Here is a 26,079-nt window from a genome sequence, read left to right on the forward strand (position 1 = left end):
GGTATTACCATCAGAGCAGGGGCACCCGAGACGCTTCGAGGGCAGTGGCTAGAACAGGATGGGAACTTTGAGGTCTAACGCGGCACGGCCTATGGCCTGTTCTGCCAGTAGAAGAACAAACTAAAACATATAAACCAAGAAGAATGAAGGTGGTAGGAAATAAACACCTAATTCTTTGGAGGAGAACACTCCCAGCAACGCATTTTTACTTCAATGTCTGATTAAGAAATTCACTGGGGTTTGAGGGATTTTTTCATATCAAGATAATCCTTATAACTTTGTACGTTTCAAATCTAGTAAAATACTTCATTATCACTTCAAAAGGTGAAATGGATTACTACCTCCGTTAGGTACTTCATAAAATACTTCAAATGGACCTCATTTAACTCTGTCCCCGGGAAAGCCTCACAACGTGGAAGAACAGCCCTTCAGGGGTACCTGTCACCATGGCGGCGATCGTCAGCATCTCCTCTACGCAGTCGAATTCACAGGACGCTAAGATCGACTTTGAGAGTTGGGGGTCAAGAGGAAACTCCGACATGATGATCCCAAACTCAGAGAGATTCCCGTCATTGTCCAGCGCCGCCAGGTAGTCCAAGTCTTCCAGAGCCTGCATCAGACTTTCCGGCGCTAGCAAAGAAAAAAGCAGCAGCAGCTTACGTCATCTACAGCCAAGAGGGCGTAACGTACTGGACCTCCCTTCCCGCACAAAACAACCCTACGGAGCAAAATATGTGAAACAACCATTTACGAGACAACGGACGTCAGGCCGTGAAGGACAGTGATTCTTGAGAGGGGGACACCAATGAAGTGAGCCCCGTGGCTGCCCAGCTTAAGGCCTGGGGAGAGTTTCCCGCCTGCAGTGCCAGCGGGGACCCAGGTGGGGCCTGCCAGACTCCCTGAGTTATAAAGATGGTGCTGAGCGTGTGGGGAGACTCAGGCGGCCAGGGCCTGCAGGTGGGGGAACACCTGACAGGAGAGAGCCATAGAGAGACAGGAATCAGAAGATCTCTGAAAGGTCCCCTCGATGCATCGGCAGAGCACGCGTAAGAAACTATGTCAGGCCGCAACAAGAACCATCCAGACAATTAGACGGACAGTGCCTGATGCTCACACGGGATCTAGGATACTGTCCACTTCTACCCACTGGGCTGGGAAACCTCACAACTCAGGGGCCCTGGGCAGGAGACACGGAAGGGACGAACTACCCCCTGGACGTGCACCGCTCCACTCCACTGAACAAACAAACCCAGGATCTGGAAGGATCATCCTGCAGCCAGGATAAAGGTCAGGCATATTTATAGGAATACAAAATATCCAATACCCAACACAGCAAAGTGCACAATGTCTAGCATACGATAAAAAATTATGAGGCATGAAGAACAGGAAGCTCCAGTCCCATAATAAAGAGAAAAATTAACCAAATGAAACTGACCCAGGACTCGGATGACAGAAATAGTAGACAAGGATGTTAAGAGCTATTTGCCAGTGCACAGAAGGGCAGAAGGCTGATTTTCTCTGTATCTATGTTTCCCCTTTAAATTTATATGATGTCAGTAATGGTGTGTTCATTATATATGCTTAATCTCCACCAAAAAAGATAATCCACCTATTCAAAACAAGGTATTCTTGCCCTTGTAGAATAAGATTATATTAATAAAAAATACACGTGTGTTTCACCTGTCTAGTAGGTGACAAAGCAATAAAAGCCACAGAAAGAAGCAAATCACACAGTATTAAGCTGCTATCACGTTCTGTCCCCGAAATGGAAGGATTTTTGAGCACGACTGGATAGCTTTCCTTTGTCTGAACTCCAGCATGTGCCCGCTGAGCAGGAGACAGACCGTGGGGACCTGAGAGGCAATTTTAACCTACTGGCATCAGGGAGTTCGAGGTAACAGTAAAAATTTCCTTATTTGTTGTTCAAACACTGCTAAGCTGCTTGTCAGAATTTCAGGCAACTCACGTGACTCAAAAGCCAGTCCGTCACCAACTCGGATTTGATAACGTCCCCTCTTTCCTAACAAGACAACGCTGAAAACACCGGGAGACACCACTGCGGGTTTTGGCAAACAGCTTGCTGTGGCTGCCCGCGATTCAGCGCGTCTCCAGTCCTTTCACTGCAGAGCAGAGCAGGTGACGGGCCTGCTCTCGGCCTGTGCCACCTGGGCTGCAGGCAAAAGCAGTGGCCCTAGTGAACGTGCCCGGACCTGACATAGGTTGGAGCACAGTTTTCATCCCCAGCTGGGAGAAGAGAAGTTGAACTTCCCTGTTGGTTTGGAACTCCGTCACTGAGACTGACTGCGGAGCACAGCAGGGCTGCCCAGGAGGTCCCCCACCCTCCCTGGGCCCTGACGCCTCGGTCCCGCCTGGGTGCCGCACGGAGCCCTGGCGTGCTCCTCATCCGTTCTTGGGGACCCCCAGGCAAAGAGGAGACCTCGAGAAGACGTTCCCGGGAAGGAAACAGATGGGCTGTTGAAGAAACAAGTCCGAGGGTTCTGTCAGTGAGCCGTGAGATGGAGGAACAGCTGACTTGCCGGAGAAGGTACGAGAAGCGGGAAGGGAAACAAGCCTCGCAGATTAAACGCAGCTGGAGGCGTGAGGAGCTCACCTAGTTACAGAAAACGGTGTAGGAACAGTTCCTATAAATCAGCGACACTGGTGCGTTGTACGTTACAGGACCTTCAGCAACTGTCCCTGTAAGCATCTGGCTTCACGACCAGGCTCTGTCCCCAAAAGGCACTGCTTGTCCCCGTTTTTATGCCCTGCGGTGGAGGCTGCACATGGGATTACCGGCAGAAATGACTTCTTAATTCTGCTCCCACCCTCACACCAGAAAAAGGGTGTTCCTGAGGCTTGATCATATTAGAAGCAACAAGTTAACGAATGTAGATTTTACAGGTGAAGGAACTAATAATGAACTGAATAGAATTTGCCGATATTGCATGCCACACTTTAAGACCTGTCCCTAGTGTGGCTCCTAAAATTGTTTTAGCTAAAGATCAGGCTTAGAAGAGGCTCTTTATGGCAGTGTCGCTTAAGTGTGACCCATGGGAAATACTGCTAACAGATGTCTCGGGCAGAACAGGGCAAGGAGCCTCTCCCGGTAAGCGGTCCCCAAAGCCAGGGCTGGTCCCTCTCCTCCCGCCATACTCCTTACCCTGCTTTCTATCCGGTAAGGATATAGCATCAAAGTTCAATCGGAAAGGATTTTCGAGGCAGGGTGGCCTCCACTGGTAAACGGAAGAGACCCATTTTCAATGCCACACCCACTCCTTTCTGGCAGGAGCCGAGGTCCTCTGTACCCAGCCTTGCTGTGGCCGGGGCTTTTGGGGAATGGCAGTGCCCGCCTGGCACCGTCTGCAGCACGAGGCGGGGGCGGCCCGGCCCCTCCAAGCTGACCTAGCTGTGTGTTCAGACTTCTCACACGCCCCCTCTGCCCCTGACCGTGCCGTGGAAGGAGACCCAGACGAGACAGCCACGGGCACCTCCGTCACTGCCACCCCGGCACAAGCCTAGTGAGGGACCACGAGGGGAAGAAAGGAGCCGAGGCTGCTCTGTTGGCTGTTTGCTGATTGACTTACTCCCTTATAAGGATGACACTCAACTCATTCACTCGCTTCCTCCTAAGCCACTCATGGCTTCTTGTGCGGCTGGCACTTGCAAGGCCCTGGGGGCAGGTACACACGTGGACGGGCTCAATCGTGGCCTTCCAGAACTGGCGGTCTGAGGAGGGACATCGACACAGAACCCAACACTCCCTTTCCAATGTGCTGGGAATGCGGTTTTACCTAGGAGCGTGCCTCCACTCCCAGAGAAGAAGCATGTGAGCTGTACCGTGTGACCGCCTCCTACACTGCCACCAACCCCCACACAGGGCTGACCGGTTCAGGGTGGGCCCTTTCTCAAACAGAGCCGATGACTCTATGGTGGGAGTCTTAGGAGTCTGGACCCAGAGAAACCGGGATTTCCAAGGGCTGACTCAGGACATCGTAAGGCTCGAGGCAGAACATGGCCAACTTTCTGCCATGTGGACTGAAAAGAGAGCAAAGGAGAAGAACCACGAGAGAAGGATATGGTTCGTGGGAGCCATGTTGGGCTCTCGCGGAAGTGTGGAGCCTGCTTGGGGTTCTCTCCCTCCTTCCTCCCTCTCTCTGTCCCTCCCTCTCTCGGCCCCTTCCCTGCTCGCACTGTTTCTCCCTCAAAATAAAAGAAACAAGTAAACGTTTTTTAAAACTGTAGCTTCTGGTCCCAAGTGGTTTTAGGACTGGGACTTGGGCATTGCGTATGCTGCAAAGTCCACAGAAGGAAGAGACTGAGGAATCAGATGGCTCTGGGTTGACACCATAGACTCTCAAGTCAGGACTTTTAGGGAATAGGTTAAGAGTTTGATTCTGAAAATAGGAAGGAAACACTTCTGCTTCCCTGAGTTTCAAAGGACATGCTCATAAAGCCTGGCATTTGCCTACTTCCTACCCCCCATACACTATACACGGCACTTTTGCATAATCTCATTTAAATCTCATTTCCCCAAGTTCATTTATTTTGAGACAGAGAGCGAGCGAGCGAGAGCACACAAATGGGGGGGGGGGAGAATCCCAAGCAGGCTCCACACCCCCAGGGTGGACACTGATGCAGGGCTCAGACCCGCGAACCGTGAGATCATGACCTCAGCCCAGATCAAGAGTCGGACACTTAACCGACTGAGCCACCCAGGCGCCCCCTCATTTGAACCTCTTTGTAACCCCCTGACACAAGAGGGCAGACACTGTATCCTCATGCTACAGATGAGGAAAAGGTAAGTGACCTGCCAAAGGCAGGGGCCTGAGCGGCCCAGCTCGGCCAAACGAGGATGTGAGCCCAGGCCTCTGCACCTGCAGCATGCCTCCTGGCTCCACGTCCAAGCTCTGCTGTGACCCACCGCGATTCCTCAGAGGCAGCCTGGTGCTGCCTCCCAACGCCTGTGCTCTGGTATCTGCTCTTCCCACCGTGGAAACTGCGTTGTGTGCGCCCGTCCGCAGCTCGGGGCCCACGTGCCTGTCGCAGAGTGTGGGTAGGAGTCGTGCAGGTGGTGACAGACATAGTATTTACCGTGTGCCTGTGCGTTTCTTTAAATTTTTTTTAATGCTTATTTTTGAGAGAGGCCGAACATGGGCAGAGAGGGAGGGAGACACAGAATCCGAAGCAGGTTCCGGGCTCTGAGCTGTCAGCACAGAGCCCGATGTGGGGCTTGAACCCACAACCCGTGAGATCGTGAGCTGAGCCCAAGTCGGACGCTTAACCGACTGAGCCACCCAGGTGCCCGTGTGCCCATATTTCTAAGTGCCCCACGCATGGTAACTAATTCATCTTGACAATTCTATGAACCAATTACTCTGATTACACTCCCATTCAGATGAAGAAACAGACCCTGAGAAAGTGACATAATGCTGGATGTGACACAGCGAGCCAGGGGGGCGGGACCGGAGCCCTGGCAGTCTGCTCAGGAGCCTGAGCTTTCAGTGTCCCCCCGCCCTGGCTCCCCAGGGACGGCCCGCTCCCTTGTCTCGTCCCAGCTTAATCGTGCACCCTCGAATGCCCCTTTCACCCTCGAACGCCCTGGCCTGGCTAACAAGTCACTTGCTCACAGGACCTATGAAGAGCCTAATGCGGATCAAGAGCTGAAAATGCTTCCTTCCATTCTGCGCCTTACAAAATCTCTCCCATTCTCAGCTTCGCTTTCTGAAAAATTACTTTGTTGCTTCCAGCATCTTCCAAGATCCTCATTCAGCCGCCCCTGGGTTGTCCTACTTTATCTGTACCTCTTTTTCCCATTCCCACCCGGCCACCTGAACACTGCAATAAACTCCGTGTGGCCTCAGACACTCATTCACAAACCCACGCTGGGCCTTCCTGCCGGGATGGCGCCAGACCACCTGCTCACCTCTGGGGCTGTCTGGGGGCGGCGGGCAGCGGACGGAAGCGTCCTTGGCGAGGCTGTGAGTGCCACTGTGAGCGTGGAGTCTGCAGCCCACACTCCCTCTGTTCTCCTCTCAGTACAGACTGTAATGTGTAAAGACCCTTCTGTGAACCCCGAAGCAAAATATCATGTTTCCAGTGACATAGAGACCTGCACGTGTGCTTCTCCAGTGTGCGCACAAACGGCTTTATCGTGGCGGCCAGAGTTCCAGAAGATCCTGATTTCTTGACGCCGGACTCCTCACCGCAGATCAACCCATTGCAGCATCTTTAATCCCTCTTTCTGCCCACACCGATGCTGGCCTCTGCAGCCCCGACTTTATTCTGTCCCTGCGTGCTCTCCCGTTTTCTTGAGCTCTCATCCTGCACATGATGTCTGGCAAGTCTGTGTGTAGGGGTTCATCTCCTAGATCATTCTGAAGCCAGTGGTCTGGCCACCCCCAAAATGGGTTCTGCCTCCTGATACACAGATGACCTCTGATGTAGCCCAGTGCACCGCAGCTAGTTTGTCTCCAGTTGCTGTGCGGGTGCCATCGCCTTCCCGGAGGAGGAGACGTGGTCAGTCCGTCCGACGCCTCCGACGCAGACTGCCAGTGATGGCGTCGCTCATGATGGAGGCCAACAGTCAGCACCAGGCAGGAAAAAACAACTGGTTCTTTTTTTTCTTTTTTAAGAGATCAGTATCAAGGGAGTTCAGTGAATAGCCTGTAGCCTAGTTATGCCAGATTCATTTTCACATGGCTCATGAACCCTGAAAAGGGTAACACGTTTGCTGCATTTGCGTATTTCAATTAGCAGCTGAATTAATGCAGCAGCTGCAAGCGTCATCTTTATTTCCTTCTAAAACGATGAGTCAGACTTCGTCCACAGTTCTCTTTTCCCCGAACACAGCAGAACACGGATGTGTGCACGCTGTCAGGAGACAAAAAGGAGCTGCCCCCCAACCCTCTGTCCCCGGTTCTCAGCTCCAGGCAGTGCAGCGGGAGGCTGGCGGGAAGAAGCGGGGTGTGCCCTGCTGCGGTTTGCCGTCTGCTCTTTGGAATCTTTGACGTTACAAAGCCTGCTTTTCTTCTCCCTTCCTGGCAAGGCCACCAGACACCTACCGTCTGGAATGGGAAGATACCCGGGGACCCGACACGTGGTGACTCTGGGGCCGGAGCGATGAGCGGGGCAACTGGAAGAGTGGGTTTCAGAAACGAAGCGCGTCTCTGCAGAGCTCGGTGCCCGGAAGCTCTCGGCAGGGCTCACTGTGGCCGCCGGCCTCTGACAGAAGCCGAGCCGTCTGAAGCTGAGGTCACCGTGAGAAACCTGAGAAACGGGGGCGCGTGGCCCAGGCCCTCGCTTGCTTCCTCAGCGACCAGAGGAAACGCCGGGAGAAGGATGGGTGGCCGTTTGACGGCCCCGGGGTGGAGGCTACCGGGATATTGTCCCCCGGCCCCGTCGGACTCCCCACGATTCCTGTGACCCCACACTGTCCAGTAAGACAAATGTGCCGAGCCGAGGTCGCCACACACGCTCTACAACCTTACGTCCCCAGAGCTCCTCCTGCCTAGGTCGGTGCACCCAGCAGACACGCATTCCTCGCTTCGGCCGGTGACCCAGAGGCCGGGCCCCAGGAACGCTCTTCTCAGGCAGGGAGGCCGGGAGCCAAGCAAAATCGGCTCACGTCCCCCGAAGCCCGCGGGAGGGTGGCGCCGCGTGGCCGCCACCCAGGTGCGAGCCCATTTTCCCAGGTACGTTTCCTCGACGCACATCCTACTCCGGCTTCTTCTCTGTCCTGTCTGCGTCTCGGCTCCTCTGCTGCTCACCCTGGAGGAGGTCTTCCCGCTGCCCTGTGCTCTGACACCTGCATCCTCTAGGCCCTTAGGGAAGCCAGTCTCCCTCCCAAGGACAGCCTCTCCGGGGGCTCCGTGCCCCCCACCCCAGGTCATGGTGGCTTCCAGGGGCCCCGCACATGGTCCTGCAGACTTGGCACAGTGGCCAGATGGGGCAGGGGCACGGACGCTGCAGAAGAGTTGTCTGCAGTCCTTCTGGAAGGACAGAGAGCTCCCGGGAGGAAATGGCTGCAGAGGAAGTAGACGGATTTCAGAAGGAGCAGCTCGGGTCCCTCTCCCTCCTAGAGATCCCCCTGCTCCTTAGGTGAGAAAGTCTGCACTGAAAATCTAAGACCCCAAAGGGTTCCCCAGAGTAATTGATTTTTCACGTGTTTACTGGGAGAGTTTTGTTGTAAACCTCTGAAAGGCTCCAGGGAAGGACGCAACACTGGTGCAGAGCAAGGTGCACCTGCCGGGCCCTCAGGGTGAGGAAACTTCTGGCGATGCTCCTGGGGCGCCCTGAGGCGGCAGGTGCCGCTGGTCCCACCCACGCCGACTTCTCGCACCCTCCTCACAGGGCCGCGCCACTTAGAAGGAGAAGCTGTCTCCACTGTCGACTTTGCACCTGTCACCTTTAGAGCACCTTCCTCTTAACCCACTCCAAATCCTACCAGTCATTTTCGGAAATATTTGAGAAAGAGTTACTCTAAAATAATGTACTTCTCGGGGCGCCTGGGTGGCTCAGTCAGTTGAGCATCTGACTTTGGCTCAGGTCATGATCTCATGGTTTGTGACATGGGTTTGAGCCCCATGTCGGGCTCTGTGCTGACAGCTCGGAGCCTGGAGCCTGCTTCGGATTCTGTGTCTCCCTCTCTCTCTCTGCCCCTCCCCTGCTCATGCTCTGTCTCTGTCTCTCAGTAATAAATAAACGTTAAAAAATAATTTTAAATAATGTACTTCTCAAGTGCTTGTAAATCCTACCAGCACTGCTGGGCAAAATGACAGAAAAACAGGAACAGAGAGAAAACATCCCAAACAAAGAAGAAATTCCACTGTTTCCAAGTATGCTCTCTGCTTACACGGTCTTTTGTGACTCTCTCGTGTGCATGTGATACAGAACCCAGATCAGTAGGTTGTCATCCACCGCCCACCACCCCGCCCCCCACCTGCCACCGTCTGATACACATACTGAAAATTTCAACCACTGGCCTAAAGTGTGAAAAAAATTAAGGACGTTCTTTTTATCAAAGCACAAGTGAACTAAGTTATCAGTGAAGAGCAACCAATCCTTTCAGTCAGGACCCTCCATGGGGGACTCACGTACCCACTCTGTTTCGGTGAGGTCAAGCTCCTGGTCCGAGAACAAAGCAGCGGTTCCCAAGGTAAAGACGCCTGGACGCGGGCAGGGGGCAGTAGGAAGGGGCTGCCTGTGGAAGAGGCCACTCTCGGGCCGGGACTGGCCACCCTTGCCCAGCCGCCCGGGCTCCAGGGTCCAGATCATTCTCCAGTGTCAGGGCAAGAAGTTCCTACAGGTTTGTCGAAAAATGACCTCAGAGGACAAGTGCCTCTAACGGGGATAATGCTTGTACGACCAAATCTCCGCGCGCCTGCCTGTGCCACCGAGTGCCACCTGCTCTCAGGCCCGGGCCCGGGCAGGGGCACACGTCTCCGCCACGTCTCCGCCACGCGCCCCGAGAACACTCGAGCACACAGCTACCTGGTCTGTTGATGAAGTCACAGTGGCCTAAGCCCGCGATGTCTATTCTCTTCACGAACAGCACCATGCTGGTCAGGTTCGCCTCCTGCATCTCGGCTGGCTTGAGCGGCCGCATGTCTTTGGAGGCGAACTCCTCAGAGTACAGACGGAAGAGTTTTCCTGGAAGAAACCAAGGGACATGGTTACGATGGCTCCCGGTCGCCTGCCTCCGGGGATTTGCAGCCGTGTTCGTGGCCGTGGTGCTACCTGGAGAAGACGAACCGACAATCTGCTTGCGAATCTCCGCTTGGCTTTGGCTGATGGGCTGCGTGACGAGTGAGTTCGCTCTGATTCTAGGGTTGTACACCTGTGAACGGAAAGAGAGCATCTTTTTAGTATCACATCGCTCAAGATTTCGCAGGCTCGCCGGACCGGAGGGGACTGCGTGGCCCAGGGCGCTTTGCGAAATGCCCAACTACAGACTCATTTTCTCGGGATGACATTTGTCATTGTTTCGCTTGCCCTGAGAGAGAAACGGCTAGTGGCTTGATAAATGGATTTAGAGACTGTCTGCTTTCAATGTAGGTTCAATAAACACAGGGCCTCCGCACCATCTCCCGAAATACTGGTGGTGTCGCTTCTCAAAGCACGACCCTGTGAACGATGACGGATCGTCACACGCCACACAGAGGAAAGGATGATCACCCGCCGGTGCTGTGTCTCTTCAAGGTTCTATTCAAGTTGTGATCTCAGCGGTCTGACCTTGACAACATATGCTGAGCCCTCCCAGTGCTAGGGGCTCAGACAAAAACGGCATAAGGCACCAAGCGGGATTTTTCCTACGGGTGGTTTGAGGGGGAAAGTGACAGCCCTGGGTTCTCTGAACGGTGGACGAATTCAGTTAAGAGCCCAAACCAGTTCCCAGGGAGCCTTCAGAACGGCTGGAATTGCTCTGTCACAGTAACATACTGCGGGGGACCCAGTTTCCTAAAGGGGTAAAAGCTACGTAAACCTCTAATGATGTGAAATGGATCAATACCCTGGTACGTTTCTTTTCGAGTTCTTAAATGCTATGATTCCTTAAGTTCCAGTGTCTTTGAGAGTTTGAGATAGCCTACTTCCATTTTCCTAATTTTTTTTTTACTTACAGGTAGTTATAAAAAAGTATTTTTAAAAATTTAGGATAGGATTTCATCCTGTCAACATTAAACCCAAAATCTGATAAAATTAATGCCAGTGTACTCGAAACTAAATTCTGGTAAATCACCAAGATGCTAATTACTTTGAGAAAGGGGGTCCCCCCAAGACACTCAGACGATGTACGTAGGAAAAGACTGGTTCAGGAGTCGGACCCTTTGCCTTGCTAGCACCTTAGCTGAAGAAAAACCACTGACAAGAGGAGCCATCACCTTTCTGCTCTAGTAGCTGTGTCTTTTCTCAAAACGTTTTCCTCTGGCACCTCAGTTAGCATGGGGATTACCGACAAGCTAACGAAAGGCAGTAGTGGGTAGGCAAGACTGGTCACTGGCCGCGATAATCCTCCTGTGTGCGCATGGGCAACTCAGAGACTCATCAGATCGCAGAGTTCATCCTCACTTCCTGCTCGATACGATGGCAGGAACCCGAGAAATGGATTCTCGATGCTCATCAGCAGGCTATTTACGCACGTGACAAGAATTTACCTTTCTCCTTTCCACACCCACGTCGATGACAAATTTGACTGTGTTACTCCAGATCAAAGACTCTCCAGAGCTAGTGGTTAGCACCACTCTCCTCTGATAAACTTGGCATCTTTTTTCTGTTTCCTCATTTGGCTTGAACAATGCACATTTCTCTTCTGGGTACAGAGGAACCACCATCAGCTCCCCTAGATCTGGGTTCAAGTTAGATCCTTCTTGACAGACAATTTCATAGGCCTTTTCAATATCCTAAAGTAAAAAAAATAACATCATCCATGAGAATAAAATATGTTACAACTTCATCACTTTAAAAAAAGATGTCTAAGTTAAACAAAACTACAGGCAAAAGGTACATAATATATGCAGGGAAAGAAATACCTGTGTTGTTGTCTCTGTGAATCATTACATGAAAAGAAGACCCGACTAGATGAGTACATTTCTTTGGGGAAGTTAAATGTAACTTATAAACAATTTCATTGCTTTTCGTCCAAAATGGTCTTCCTCTTGGGAAATGTACTGCCCGTGCCTTTTTATGCATTTATCTTATTTTTCTAGATTGATGCAATTTCTCATATCCATTAACAATGACAGGTAAACAGAAGCTATCCTCATATTGATGGTGACGCATCACTGTGCTTTAATGGTGGAAGAACTAAGAATTCTAAAACAATCTCTGGGTCTGTAATAAAAGCATATACACACCCATTCTGTAACCAGGGTCTCTGGGTCACTCTGACCCATTAGCCTTTAAGATCGTGTAAATGGAATGAAGTCGGCAGGAGACAGTCACTGCTGATTTACACACTGTGGCATGATTCAAGCATGTAGAAATATCCTTTTAAATTGTTTCACTGACAAATGTATTGGGGGAAGAAAAAGTAAGTTATTGCCCCAAAAACTATGCATTAAGTAAGGGGGCAAAATGCTCCAAAGGCATTTTAGATACTATTTTTCTTTTCTTTTTTAACATTTATTCATTTTTGAGAGTGAGAGAGACAGAGTATGAGCAGGGGAGGGGCAGAGAGAGAGACACAGAATCCAAAACAGACTCCAGGCTTCGAGCTGTCTGCACAGAACCCGACGCGGGGCTCAAACTCACGGAGTGCAAGATCATGACCCGAGCCAAAGTCGGATGCTCAACTGACTGAGCCACCCAGGCGCCCCTAGATAGTATTTTTCCATTTCTCAAATACAACTAGATTTTTAGGACCTCAAATAAAAGGGGTGTCATTTAATGTAACTCTTAAACCTTTGGAATTTACATTTCTGAAGTTTCTACTTTCTTCAGGGCCCAGCTAACAAACTACCGAATGGAAGAAGTCTCATTTCGTTCATCAGATTGCACTAAAAATCTACATGAAAAAGATGACTTCTCGTGACCACTAAGAGTTTTGAAGACCTAAGACCTATTCCATTTTCCAGTGTCCAGCTCGTTCTCCTTCCTTCCCTTCATCTGTAGAAGAGGGTTGAGTTGACTCAGGGTTTTGTAGGGGACACATCTGCCTAGAAAGATGGCATCACAGGTCTCTAAGGCCTGGGGAGAGCTGTTGGAAAGTGACTCCCGGGCCTCCAGGAGGCCCCAGGAAGCAGGGCAGAGGCTTCCACGGGAGCAGCTGTCAGGGACACCCTCCCGTGTAGACCCCCCTGTTCCGCACAGAGGTGGCATCCTTGGGGCAGATTTCTACCAAGCCAAGAGAGTACCTGCTGATCATAATAAATGAAAATTTGCCAGTTGGAACACTCAGAACAAAATGATTTCTCCGTATTTCTAATTCTGATCACATCACCATTCCACGTGCGGACAGCCTATTAGAAATTACCAGGAGGAGGACAGAGATGTGAGCTTTGTCTCCTGCCCCTGGCTGCTGCTCGGCCCCCCAGGACAGGCCCCATTCCATCCCTCCCGGATGACCCCCCCCCTCCCTGCCCCGCCGTCCCTGAACAGGCTGCCACAGGCGTTCCTGGAGCCGGAAAAGGAGGCTGATTCCAGCAGCCCACTTGTGGGCAATTATTTTTCAAAATAAACCTTCCAACTGCACTCAAACATTTCTTATTCTCTTTGGATACTCTTTAAAAAGTGATTTGGGCCACTCAGTTTTTATTTGCTTCCCATTGCTAAAGCTTTGTGGTTGTAGGTGGGTTCTAAGGTTGAGTTTTGTTCTGAATGGAGAACGAAAAAAAGAAAAAAAAGAACTCTTCAAAAGGAAAAAAAAAGCAGAGCAAAATAGACACTGACAGTGTGCATAGTGTAGGCGCTTCAGGCTCAGCTAACAAAGGATTTGAGGCCATAACCTTCAGAATTTGAAGGAAAAAGAAAGCTTAAAATACTGTTCACTTTTTTTTTAATTTTTATTTTTGAGAGAGAGAGAGAGACAGAGTGCAAGCAGGGGAGGGACAGAGAGACACAGAATCTGAAGCAGGCTCCAGGCTCTGATCTGTCAGCACAGAGCCCAAAGTGGGGTTCGAACCCATGAACCGCGAGATCATGACCTGAGCTGAAGTCGGACGCTCCACCGACTGAGCCACCCAGCGCCCCAAAATACTGTTTATTCACTTCCTTCTTACTCAATGTGTCTGTGCACTTACCCATGTGGGGCCTTCCTGAGTCACCTGCAAAGCCACGGAAAGCACGGTGACACACGCAGGGAGAGCCCCGGCCCCAAGACGAAAAGGCCCACAGCGACGCAAATACGCAGGGCATTTCCCAGAAAACCTTCCAGGCGACAGTGCCGTCCTGTTTAAAGCAGCACAGCAATCTGGCTCCTGGCACCATAAATCCCAACTTCATTTTCTACTTCACGTATTTCACTTTTTTTTTTTTCAGGCTAAAAGTTAAAGGATAAGGAACTATAAACACTGAGGGCTCAAAGTCTCAATTGAGTGTCAAAACACAGGACAGCCTGTGACGATGGGGATTAATTCACAGCAGGTTGAGGTGCTGAGCGAGCTGTTACAGACAACGGGAGGCACCCAATGGTCACCAACCCAAAATGTGTGAGGGCATTTCTACAATTTCCACTGTATCTCTTTAGGGGCGCCTGGGGGGCTCAGTCGGTGGAGCGTCCGACTTCAGTTAAGTGTCAGTTAAGTGTCCAACTTCGGCTCAGGTCATGATCTCACAGTTCGTGGGTTCAAGCCCCGCGTCAGGCTCTGTGATGACAGCTCGGAGCCTGGAGCTTGTTTTGGATTCTGTGCCTCCCTCTCTCTCTGACCCTCCCCCGTTCCCTCCCCCGTTCATGCTCTCTGTCTCAAAAATAAACATTAAAAAAAATTAAAAACAAAATAAAAATAAAAATAAAACAAAATAAAAATAAAATAAATAAAATAAAATAAAATAAAATAAAATAAAATAAAATAAAATAAAATAAATAAAATGTATCTCTCAAAGGGCACCTGGAGGGCTCAGTTGGTTAAGTGTCTGATTCTTGATTTTGGCTCAGGTCATGATCTCACAGTTTGTAGGATCGAGCCCTGTGTGGGGCGCTGTACTGACAGCACAGAGCCTGCTTGGGATTCTCTCTCTCTCTCTCTCTCTCTCTCTCTCTCTCTCTCTTCCCCCCCCCTCTCTTCCCCTCCCCTGCTTGCACTCTCTCTCAAAATAAACATTCAAAGATTCTTAAAATTAAAAAAAATGTATCTCTTAAAAAATGACAGTGCATTTCTGTTAATGTACTGAACTGCTTGGATTTGCTTTCACGGGACATTTAACTGCTGTGGCAGGTTTTAACGTTTTATATGGAAATCAAGAAAGTTTCAAATAGTATGGGGGGTGGGGGTGTGACCAACAGCGGCTAACATGGATTTCAGAGCAAGGCACATTTGTCGAAGAGAGAAACTGCGAGACCACAGGAGAGGGAGAGGCGTACCTTAATCCTGGCAGACGTGGTAAAGAAGAAAAGGGAAAAGTCCGGCAGGGGACTGAACTGCGTCCAGCCTGTTAGGTGGGACACGGGGACAAGCGAGCCCAATGCCAGCTGTGGAAGGTGGAGCTGGACTGGGAGAGAAAGCTGGTCCCCGCAGAGGTTTGCTGAAGCCAGCGGGACGCTGGCGACCCAGACCTGCCGTGAGCCGGTGCACCAGGAGGAGCCTGGCTCACGGGTTCCAGGGCTGGCCCCAGGTCAGACCCGCGGCACCTGCCCACCATCGTGGCCTCGCTCCCAGAGGCTCGGAACCGTAAGATCTGCACGCGACAAGTTTGTTTTCCTAAAATCCATTTTGGAATTTTTGTCTACTCTGACTTGAAAGACTACTCATTCTATCAGTCTTGATTATCCTTTCTCCCTCCCGCCCAGAAACTCATGTCTTCTTTTTCACCTGGTGACTGACCATTCATTCTGCCAATCTTCCCTTCCTCAGGCTTCGCCCGGTTACACTGAGAACCTGTAACCGTCCTCATGGATCCTTCCCCTGGCCGCCTGTTCATCTTACCACTCTCCTCGGGACTTTCTTGAATCATGCAGGCTTAGGAAATGATCACAGAATAAATCGCTATAATAGGGAGAAGACCTCCTATAGTCCATACATGAAAAATCACTAACTCTATGGTAGTTATATATTTGAGATTCTGAATTACTTTCTTTATGGAAGCAGGTAAAATCTACGTTGTGAGAAGGCTGTCTGAAGTTCCCGAAGCTGGGAGGGCCCGTCGTCCTTTATGCTTTGAACATCAAGCCGCATAAATACTTTACAAGTATTTTTGAAAGAAGTGAGTACTTAAGGCTCTGAGGGAGAGCTGAGACACTTGTCTTTGCTCAGCTGGTGCCTCGGCCAACATCAAACAATCTCCCTTTCCCTTTGTGGTTTCTGCTTAATCACTGGAATCACTACGTATTTGGGTCATGGTCTGCTAAAAAGTAGCACTTTTACTAAGATGATGAGCAGGAAAAAAAGACCAGGAAATTAGTCCTTAAGAAGAAAGAGATAATCCTTGAGATTCTGGGGGCTTCTAGGTTCAGCCAACAGAATACTACAGGGGAAGTAGGGTCGGGGCATAGCCACAAATAAAAACAAAACCCAAATCCACTGCAAGCCTGATGGCACCTTGACCACATAAAAGCAGTAGCAAAGACTCAGTTACACATTTCTTTCTTTTTCTTTTTTTTTTTTTATGGTTTATTTATTTGGGGCACCTGGGTGGCACAGTCGGTTAAGCGTCCGACTTCAGCTCAGGTCATGAGTTTGCAGTCTGTGAGTTCGAGCCCCGCGTCAGGCTCTGTGCCGACAGCTCAGAGCCTGGAGCCTGCTTCCGATTCTGTGTCTCCCTCTCTCTCTCTGCTCCTCCCCCGCTCAAGCTCTGTCTCTTTCTCAAAAATAAATAAACGTTAAAAAAATTTTTTTTAAGTAATAAAGTTTATTTGAGAGACAGGCAGCATGAGTAGGGGAGGGGCAGAGAGAGAAGGAGAGAGAGAGAATCCCAAGCAGCGCAGAGCCCCACGTGGGAGTCGAACTCAAAAAAACCGGGAGATCATAACTTGATCCGAAACGAAGAGTTGGACGCTTCACGGACTGAGCCACGCAGGCGCCCCTCGGTGATACATTTCTAACTACTCTTTTGAAACCACATTTTCCAGAATCCATGTGAGATCTTTGTCATCCTTTTTTAAAAGGACCCCAGTGCAGGGAGAGAGCCCTCTGGGTGGGCTAGACATTATACTTTCCCGCTAACACTGCGGTGACCACTGGAGGGACATCTGTGGGATGGGTAGAGGCCTCGTCTCCGGCACACGCCCCTGGTCACACGGGAGACAGTGAGAGCATGACGAGAGTCGGCGTGCATCTTCCCTCCCGAGACCATCTGGGGCAGACGGACACTCGGCCCGAGGCTGGTGTCAGCGGGTGAGCTCTGGGGACCACGGGCTGGAGATCCCCAAGCCGCCCCCCGGGCCCTCTGTCCTCACCGCCTGGGACTGCAGAAGCACTTCCGTGCTCTCCTTCCAGAACACGTTGTGTTTACCCTGCCTGCGTGTCTTCTCAAGTATTTAAAACAAGCAAGCGTTTCAACGGCGACTCAGCAAACTGAAACCCGTACGTTAATTATTAACAGCCTCGCCACAGGGTCAAAAGGCTCCCCCCTAAGTAACCCAGCTCCGCCCTTAGGTCAGAATATTACTTACTTGTTCACAGGCCAGAAAGACCACAATGTCTCCCTTCTCACCAGACTGGTGAATTTCAAAGATAAGGCGTAAAATGGACTCAAAAGACTCCTTCTGGGCCCCGCTCAGGTACACAACCTCCACGGGGTGCTGCTTCTTCACTTCTATGAGAGGCACGTTTCCGTAGTAAGAAATGAGTCTGCTGATCAGGTGAGGGGAGGAGTTAATTATAAGCTTCAGTTCGGGTCTCGCCATTAAAACGTCCTTAAGAAGGCCAAGTAACACATCCGTGGCAATGCTTCTTTCGTGGACGTCGTCTAAGATGATGACCCCGTAGCTACCCAGAAACGGACTGGACATCATCTCCCTCTGCAACATGCCGTCGGTGCAGTACCTACAAAGAAGAGGCGGTCAAGTTAGCGGCCCTTGGGAGACACCAGACGACTCCTGCCGCCACCACAAACGCCTTTGCCGTCCCCTAACTCACTCAGGAGTTAGTGTGATAGAATCACAAGTTACTACTGACTCTCGTCCAAAAGCAAGTTATTTAAATCTAGGCCTCTCTCATCATGTCAGATGAATTATCCCCTTCTCAGCAAACTCCCTCCTCTAAGCACCGATCTTCTAGGAAGAAATGTTCCCCGCCAGGAGGAGGCAGTGTGTGGGTTTTGTACATAACATCGAGGCTTAAATAAAAAGGGGAAGATGGGGATTTATTTAAAACTCCACTAGACTCAGCAAAGCCTGGCCTTCCAGATTATATAATGCTAAAGGAACACTAAGGCTCAATCCTAAAGCTATACGGACCTTTGATTTTCCCTATAGCACAGAGATCTACTTCCTACCTTGCGTTCATAAGATCGCATATACAGTGCTTAAAAAAGCACTGTTCTGATGACTATGTTAAAAAAAAAAAAAAAAATATATATATATATATATATATATATTTGGACACTGTTAAAGTTTCATCAAATGCAGTTTATATTTAAATTCCTAATACAAAACTCCTGAAGGCTAAAAATGAAATCTAGAAAAGTTTTATTAGTAGTTTCTGAAATTAAATATATTGAATTTGACCTTGAATGAAAATCTGAGTAATTCTTTTAAAACCTGTGTTCTAGAGGGTCCATATTTGAAATTTATGTGTCATTCTACAGAACATCTTCATACATAGTTCAGAAAGACTATTCTAGGTATATAATATTTAGGTATATCTACGGTTTCGAAAAGGGCCACCAAAAAAGCCTAAAGAAGAACTAAATTGTTACATATAACGTGGGGGAGGGGGGAAGACAGTGGTAGGCATAAAGATTGTATTTACTAAGTTGTCTATTACCTACCTAAAAGATTAGATACTAAGGGGTTACAAACAAAGTGGAAAAGACCATACCAAATACAGGACCTTGCCTTCCATAATCGGTAGTTAACCTTAAACCCTCTCATTCAAATAGCCATTCACTCTGAGCTTATTAAAAATTATGGCTATGGGGCGCCTGGGTGGCGCAGTCGGTTAAGCGTCCGACTTCAGCCAGGTCACGATCTCGCGGTCTGTGAGTTCGAGCCCCGCGTCAGGCTCTGGGCTGATGGCTCAGAGCCTGGAGCCTGTTTCTGATTCTGTGTCTCCCTCTCTCTCTGCCCCTCCCCCGTTCATGCTCTGTCTCTCTCTGTCCCAAAAATAAATAAACGTTGAAAAAAAAAAAAAATTATGGCTAGAATTAGATGTCCAAGGAAACGAATCTGGTTCCAATTTACCTTTGTAACGAGAAAGTCGCGAACACGGACAAGGGGCTTACGCGTGTCGGTCACACGCGTGAGCTCGTCTTGCCCCCGCAGCCCACCTGTGAACAGGGAGAGCGGGCACCCCATCTCACGGACGGGGAAGCTTAAGCACAGAGAGGTTCGGTGGCTTGTGCAGGGCTCAGGTAAGCAAGTGGCAGAGACACGCATTTGACAGCCACGTGGCCTCCTTTTCAGAGCGCGGAAAATCGAGGGGGAAGATGGGGGATTGCTTTCTTTGATCAGAGGGGGCTTTGCACTAGCTGTGGCCTCTTTGCTGCCACTCCCGCTCTGTTAGCCACAAATCAGAGTATCTGCTGACACCGCACCGGCTGGGGGCTGGGGGCCGGGGGAGGGGGTGGTCGTCAGGGTGGGAAAGAAAGAGCAGTCTCCCAGCAACAAGAAAAACTGCCAAGTGAGGATAAAAAGGCAATGTAAGGGCCGGGGCCCCCAGCAAAGGCAGCAAAAGGGGGCCAAAGCGGGACCCCAACTCCCATCCACCTCCGGGATACACCTGCAGTTCAGCCCCCCTGCAGCCGAGAGCTACTTTCCAGAAAGAATGCTACATGCACGTTAAGAACGAAACAAATGTCAACATAAGTTGTAGTTCTTCGTGCGGCCGCCAGGATTGAATGCTTGGGGGGCGGGGGCTCTGCCATAAAATAATCCCCTAGAAGCTACGTCCCAACACATAATAGACGTTTAAACGGGGAGATGGGTCTTCCACCTGCTCTGACAACATTGTTCGATTTCTCCAAAATTATTTATCTCCATGGCTTTCTTAAAAAAAAAAAACTTAATTAAATTTACACTTGATCCATAAAAGATAAAAATACTGTAATACTTCATTTTGGAAGTAACTGTCACCGAGAGTCCCTGCCAAAATGTTTCCAGAGTCCAGATGGCATTAAAGATATAAAAATACATACATTAACTTTAGAATATAGTCAGAGCTGTCCTTTAATTACTACTGCGAGCATGTGAAAGGCCACTTCAAAATGTGAAGGGTAAAGAATCAATCTGCCAAGGTCAGGGACCCTTTACTCTTTCGGGGACGTAGGTCCTGCCCTGTCTGCCACCGGCAGGGAGGTTTTTGCCTATTTCATCTGTATCGTTTACAGACCATTTGCATCATAGAGTTTATGCCTAGGTACTCATTTGAGGCCCTGGCTATCAAAGCAGAAGGTGACGAGCCTATCTTCGAGAAGTTCAAGTCATAGCACTGTTGACGGAAAGATCCGTCCTGGTTTAACACTAGCCTGACGCCCCGCGTCCTCTGTTTTTGAAGATAAACACTTGAGGGGAAGCGGCTCAGTACCACGCAAATGAGTCACACGGGCTTTCTGAACGGGAGAAGTCCCCAGACTCTTCCACTGGAGGCTCAGGGCCCTCTGGCTGGCTCGGGGAGGGCACCGCTCCTTCCTTCCACTGGCAAACTTGCTGATGTGAGATGCTGGGGGGTCCGAGGAGGAGCACGCCGGGACCGCTGTCCCATACCACGGCACGGCACAGAGCACCGCGTGTACCCCCTCCCTGCTGGGGCAGATCTTCCCCCACCGTGGGCCCCACAAAGGAGTTACAGGTGTGCAGATACACTGTTCCCAGCACACTGGTCTCCCCGGCCCTCGGAGCGTCCAGGCCGCGCCTGGCTCGGCCCAAGCCCACGGGATGGCCAAGCAGCCTTGACCATGTCCTTGAGGTGCTGCCAACTACTTTCCACGCGGGCTGTGATGCAAAACTCCTTGAGCAACACGGCCTCAGGGGAGGGCTCTCCCCCCACTTATCCTTTCTCTTGTCCCTTTTCCTCTGTGTGCCAAGCCCTTGGAGCCCCCGGGGCAGAGGGTATCTCCCGATAAGTAGAGATAAGGAGAGGTCCCCCTCCCGCAACTTGTGGTGGCTGCTGAGAAGACTCGCCGGGAGAACGCCGGTCGAACCTGCCACGAGGAAGGCTGGAATCGAGGAGAGTCCGGCAAGCACCGAGCTTTCTAACTGACAGTCCAGGAGCGGGAGGGAAGCCTTCCTGGAGGAGGTGACCCTTCGCGGCTGGAGGGAATCCGCCCCGCCCGGAAGAGGCGTGGGCATGCCAAGCGCAGGGCACACAGAGAACCACACGGACTGTGTCAACCCAGGTAACTGGTACCGACCCGTCCCGGGGAGGAGCTCGAGAAGCATACGCCGGATGGTCTCTGGGTCCGAACGAACAAGGTCGTGGCCGTCCCCCGCGGGTTACGGGGCGACGTGGGAGGAGTGGAGGCGGGGGCACAGCAGAGCGACCCCCCACCCCCCACCCCGACACCGACCTCAGGATGGTCTCGCTGGCGCAGCAGTTTTCAAAGGGGATCACGTAGCCGACTTCGTGCCCGATGTTAACGTCCATCTCGTCTGCCACCCGCAGGGCGAGCTGCACGGCGCTCTGGGGGCGGACCTGCGTGCACACCACGCCCCCGTGCTGGTAGCGGACGGACAGGCAGTACTCGGCGCACCACTGGGGAACCTTCAGCGGGGAAAGAGGACACGGGATCAGCCTCCTCCGGGAAGGAACTCGCGCTCTGCTCCGCCAGGGAACCCGCGGGGCGTGCGGCCGGGCTGCCACGCACCCGGGTTAGGGACACTGAGGCACAGGGTGATTCCTGGAAAATCACTGAATAAAGTTAGGACCAAACACGAGGTTGCAGGGGCTGTGAGAGTCTGACCACTTCCAGATGGGGGGAGAAGAGAAAAAAAAAAAAAAAACAACATAAAAATCAAAGGCAAAGTTAAAAAACAAACAAACACATTTTCAACCTCAGCTATGCTTCTGAAAAGACTAATTTTTCTTCCAGTTGCAAGAAAGCTCCATGAGACCTATGGCTTCTGGTATCGACTACTGCGTCTTAAGCAATGGAAATATTAAATAGCACCTCTGTGACCGCAAATTAAAGCATTTACATTTAAACCTAAATGGCCGTAACAAAATAACCAAATAAGCCTCAACATATCCCCGGTAAGAGACGCTAATGTACACTAGCGTTTATCATATACAATGTAAATGAGCCCGGGGGGCTAGTCAACCACTCCATCCAGGTTCGGAAAGAGTCGATTCCGACGCTGCTGCTGAGTCGTTTACACTAAAAATCCATTTACCGTATCAAGTTCGTTTGTGTGAGAATTAGTATACTAGAAAGTACCTGTTTCGGGGCGCCTGGGTGGCTCAGTCAGTTGAGCGTCCGACTTCGGCTCGGCTCATGATCTCGCGGTCTGTGAGTTCGAGCCCCGCGTCGGGCTCTGTGCTGACAGCTCAGAGCCTGGAGCCTGCTTCGGATTCTGTGTCTCCCTCTCTCTCTCTGCCCCTCCCCCGCTCATGCTCGCTCTCTCTCTCTCTCCGTCAAAAACAATAAGCGTTAAAAAAAAATTTTATAAAAAAGAAAGTACGGTTTCATCTGTACGCTATAACCTGAGGTGCTATCAATAAATAATACTTTGTTACGTGTTTTTTTCTTCTTTTTAATGTTTATCTCTTTGAGAGCAAGGGAGCACCAGCAGGGGGAAGGGCGGAGAGAGAATCCCAGGCAGATTCCCCACTGTCAGCACAGAAGTAACACAGGGCTCAAAACTTCTGAACCATGAGATCATGACCAGAGCTGAAAATCAAGAGTTGGATGCTTCACCGACTGAGCCACCCAGGTGCCCCGTGACATGTGTTTTTAAAACAGATCATTCTAAGAGTGTTTTTAAATTTTTTTTTTAACATTTATTTAGTTTTGAGACAGAGAGAGAGAGAGCATGAGCAGGGGAGGGGCAGAGAGAGGGAGACACAGAATCTGAAACAGGCTCCAGGCTCTGAGCCGTCAGCACAGAGCCCAAACGTGGGGCTTGAACTCACGGACCGCAAGATCATGACCCGAGCCGAAGTTGGACGCTCAACTGACTGTCACCCCGGCGCCACTCTGAGAGTGCTTTTAAATAGATCTAAGATCTTTAGAGGTTTTCACATGTTTAATTATTTTGAGGTTTGCTATTTACTAGACCCGTCATAGAACTCTTAGATTGTAATCCTCACTGTAATTTGACACTTAGCCAGAAATCATCAGTAACTCCAAAATGAGCCACTGCTGCGCACTGCAAATCCCTAACCGTCAACACTGCAAGTGTACTTCCCCCATTTAAGATAGGGGTCAGCCTTGTTAACAGGTCGAAAACTAATCAGTAGTTAATGGGTTCAGTGCCCACTCTGTCCTATGGAAGATGAATGTTTAAGGTACCAGCCTCAGGAAATCTAGAATCAAGGCACACGAGGAAACAACAAGGCACTACAGGGGCCAAAGGCCACCATTCCAGGTCTGGTTTGCTACTAGTTTGTTCTGTTTTTGTTTTGTAATCTCTACACCCAGCATGGGACTCAAACTCACGACCTCAAGATCGGGCATCGTGTACTCTTGCAACTGAGCCATCCAGGTGCCCCAGCTAGTTGGTTATTTGTAAATCACAATTTCTCTAAGCTTCAGTTTCCTCTCCATAAAATGGGTTTTGCACAGACGAATTACCCTTCAAGTCTAAGCTCCTGGGACGTTTTCTCCACGATGCTTCCTGTGCCCGTGCCCCCCAGAGGCAGAAGACCCTCTAGGGTGCTACCCAAGACCACACATGGCTCACATGTCCTGCAGCTCCTGGGCTGTTCCTGGTGTCCACCCACCCCGCTAGACCATGAGCCAGCCCTGGGAGACCACAGGCTGTCTCTCTTGGTCACCAAAGAATTGCAAGTCATTTTACTCAATAAATTTTTGATGAATAAACAAATTCCTTATACTTTCCAAAAATGTTTTATTTGTATTTATTAAAAAAAATTCGTGTTTTTTTTTTTTTTTTTTTGAAATAGAGAGAAGGCGAGGGGGGCAGAGGCAGAGAGAGACAAGGAGAGAGAATCCCAAGCTGGCTCCGCGCTGTCATCACAGAGCCCGAGGTGGGGCTCCATCCCATGAACCGTGAGATCGTGACCTGAGCTGAAATCACGAGTCGGATGCTTAACTGACTGAGCCACCCAGGTGCCCCCGAAATATTTCAAAAGCCCACGTTTCTGTATACTCTACCTTGAACTGCTTCACCATCCCAGGTCACCTAAAAGGGAATTCACATACAATTTTCTGTCTCCCTCATTCCCCAGCAAATAATTTTTAAGTCCTTACCAAACCCTTACTTTTTTAAACCTGATTGCCTTCATGTCGGGATCCACTCTCCAGGTCGCTAGCTGAGACTCTACACAGCATTCTTGTGAAAACTGTATTAAAACCAGTTGTTTGAATTTTTGTCTCTCCACCAGACTGGAGAATCCTTAAGCTGGACATGTGTGGTTCATAATTTCCCCAATACTTAGCAGAGGACCTGACACATAATAGACATAATAAATATTTGGATGGATGGCTAGTTAAGGGTATCATCATAATTGAAGGACGGGAAAAGTCCTGGACTCAGAACTCAGCGTGGGAGAGAAGTAATAAAACCAAGGACGTTAACTGCAAAGGAAGCTTGAGCAGTACTCACTAGCAGACGAACTGCATAAGAGGAAACAAATATCCGGGGCGCCTGGGTGGCTCAGTCGGTGAAGCGTCCGACTTCGGCTCAGGTCGTGATCTCACGGTTCGTGAGTTCGAGCCCCGCGTCGGGCTCTGTGCTGATAGCCTGGACTGCTTCGGATTCTGTGTCTCCCTCTCTCTCTGCCCCTCCCCTGCTCATGCTCTGTCTCTCCGTAATAAATATATGTTAAAAACAAACAAACAAACAAACAAAACAATAAAAAAGAGTGCAAGACTGACCACACACACACTGTGCATAATCTAAGGATGTTTGCAGAGACGGCCAAGTGACTAGATGAACACAAGTCGTGGCTAATTGCAGGGAACCCCTTCAAACGTGGCTCTGACCGCGGACCACGCACAGCCCCCTCGGGAACAGCCACACGCAGGGAGCAGCAGTGAGCGACAGACACGCCGAGGGAAAGGAAACAGGGAATCATCTGGCCCGTTGTGTACAATTTCTCTGGTCCTACACACCTTCTGGATCACTCCAAGCCAGCTAGGGCTCATCGATAGGTTTGGTGCCTTAGCAAATTGTGGGCATTTCATGATTTCAAGGGACGCCAAGAAGACCGCTTCACAGGTCACGCCTGCCCGCCGCCCGCACCTACAATAAACCCCGTGCCCTTCCTGCCCGGATTCTGATCCTCGGGAAGTGGCTTTGGCTTTGTCCTAATATACCTTAGCCTCTTACCAGCGAAGTATGCACCTGTTCGAGATTTCGTTTCTCTCTTCTATTGTTTCTCTGTGGGAGAGAGTCCCCCTACCCCCCCCGCCCCCCCCCCCCCCCCCCCCCAGTATTAAGAACGTATCTAAGTTGCAAGTGCCAGAACTCGGAGCACTTAAGTACCTGCACCCTTCCATCCATCATTTGGCTTTACTCCTTCCAGAGAGAAACACTGAGTTCTAGGCCACTGTGTGCCTTAAGTATCCTTTTAGAACTTGGCATAAGCTGTGCAACCTGGTGAACAAAATAGGAAACTGCCCCTCTGACACATGAGTAGAAGAAGAGAAAATAAACCCATCTACAGATTGATCTGGGAGTGCGGGCAGTAGACAACACCCAAATTCATATATTTGCTCTAGAAACTCGCCCTACTAGAAATTATGACTGCAGATAGTTTCATTCCGAACTCACCGCACAACAGTTTCAAACTCCCTCAACCCAGGTTTTGAATGCCATTGCCCGGACCGCGTGACGTGCCACACGTGTGAAAGCCCGAGCCGGGAAGCACGTCTCCGTTCTGTCCCAGAGCCCGGCTGGGCCGCCTCTGGGACGGGCGTGGTGGGCCATCAGTGCCGCAGTGCGCGGTGAGAACGTGCGTCCCCGGCTCTCGTCTCCTGCCCGCAAGGAGACCCCCGGGACGCTGGCCCGTGTGCGGCACGAGACTAGGCGAAAGGAGTCCTCTGGGTAACCAGAGTCTAATCTACCTCAAGGCTCCATCAACGCAAGTTAGTAGCTGGACTTCTATGCTGTACAAAGTCACAAAGGGAAGAAAAGGCACTCTGTTCTCC

The 26,079-nt window shown here is 50.4% G+C and overlaps 1 protein-coding gene across 7 annotated transcripts in view; it reads right to left on the reverse strand.

Annotated features, from left to right (window-relative positions):
* DHX32 (DEAH-box helicase 32 (putative)) overlaps positions 1-26,079 on the reverse strand; it is a 58,833-nt gene that overhangs the window by 5,763 nt on the left and 26,991 nt on the right. For all 7 annotated transcript variants that reach the window (XM_047824706.1, XM_047824710.1, XM_047824707.1 and 4 more), the window contains 6 exons: positions 21,316-21,509; positions 17,261-17,633; positions 11,151-11,396; positions 9,736-9,835; positions 9,490-9,648; positions 439-630 (listed from right to left, as the gene is read on the reverse strand). In XM_047824706.1, the coding sequence (XP_047680662.1) occupies positions 439-630; positions 9,490-9,648; positions 9,736-9,835; positions 11,151-11,396; positions 17,261-17,633; positions 21,316-21,509 (1,264 nt within the window). The remainder of the gene's footprint in view (positions 1-438; positions 631-9,489; positions 9,649-9,735; positions 9,836-11,150; positions 11,397-17,260; positions 17,634-21,315; positions 21,510-26,079) is intronic.

The sequence above is a fragment of the Prionailurus viverrinus genome, chromosome D2 (assembly GCF_022837055.1).
Source record: "Prionailurus viverrinus isolate Anna chromosome D2, UM_Priviv_1.0, whole genome shotgun sequence".
Classification (NCBI taxonomy): domain Eukaryota; kingdom Metazoa; phylum Chordata; class Mammalia; order Carnivora; family Felidae; genus Prionailurus; species Prionailurus viverrinus.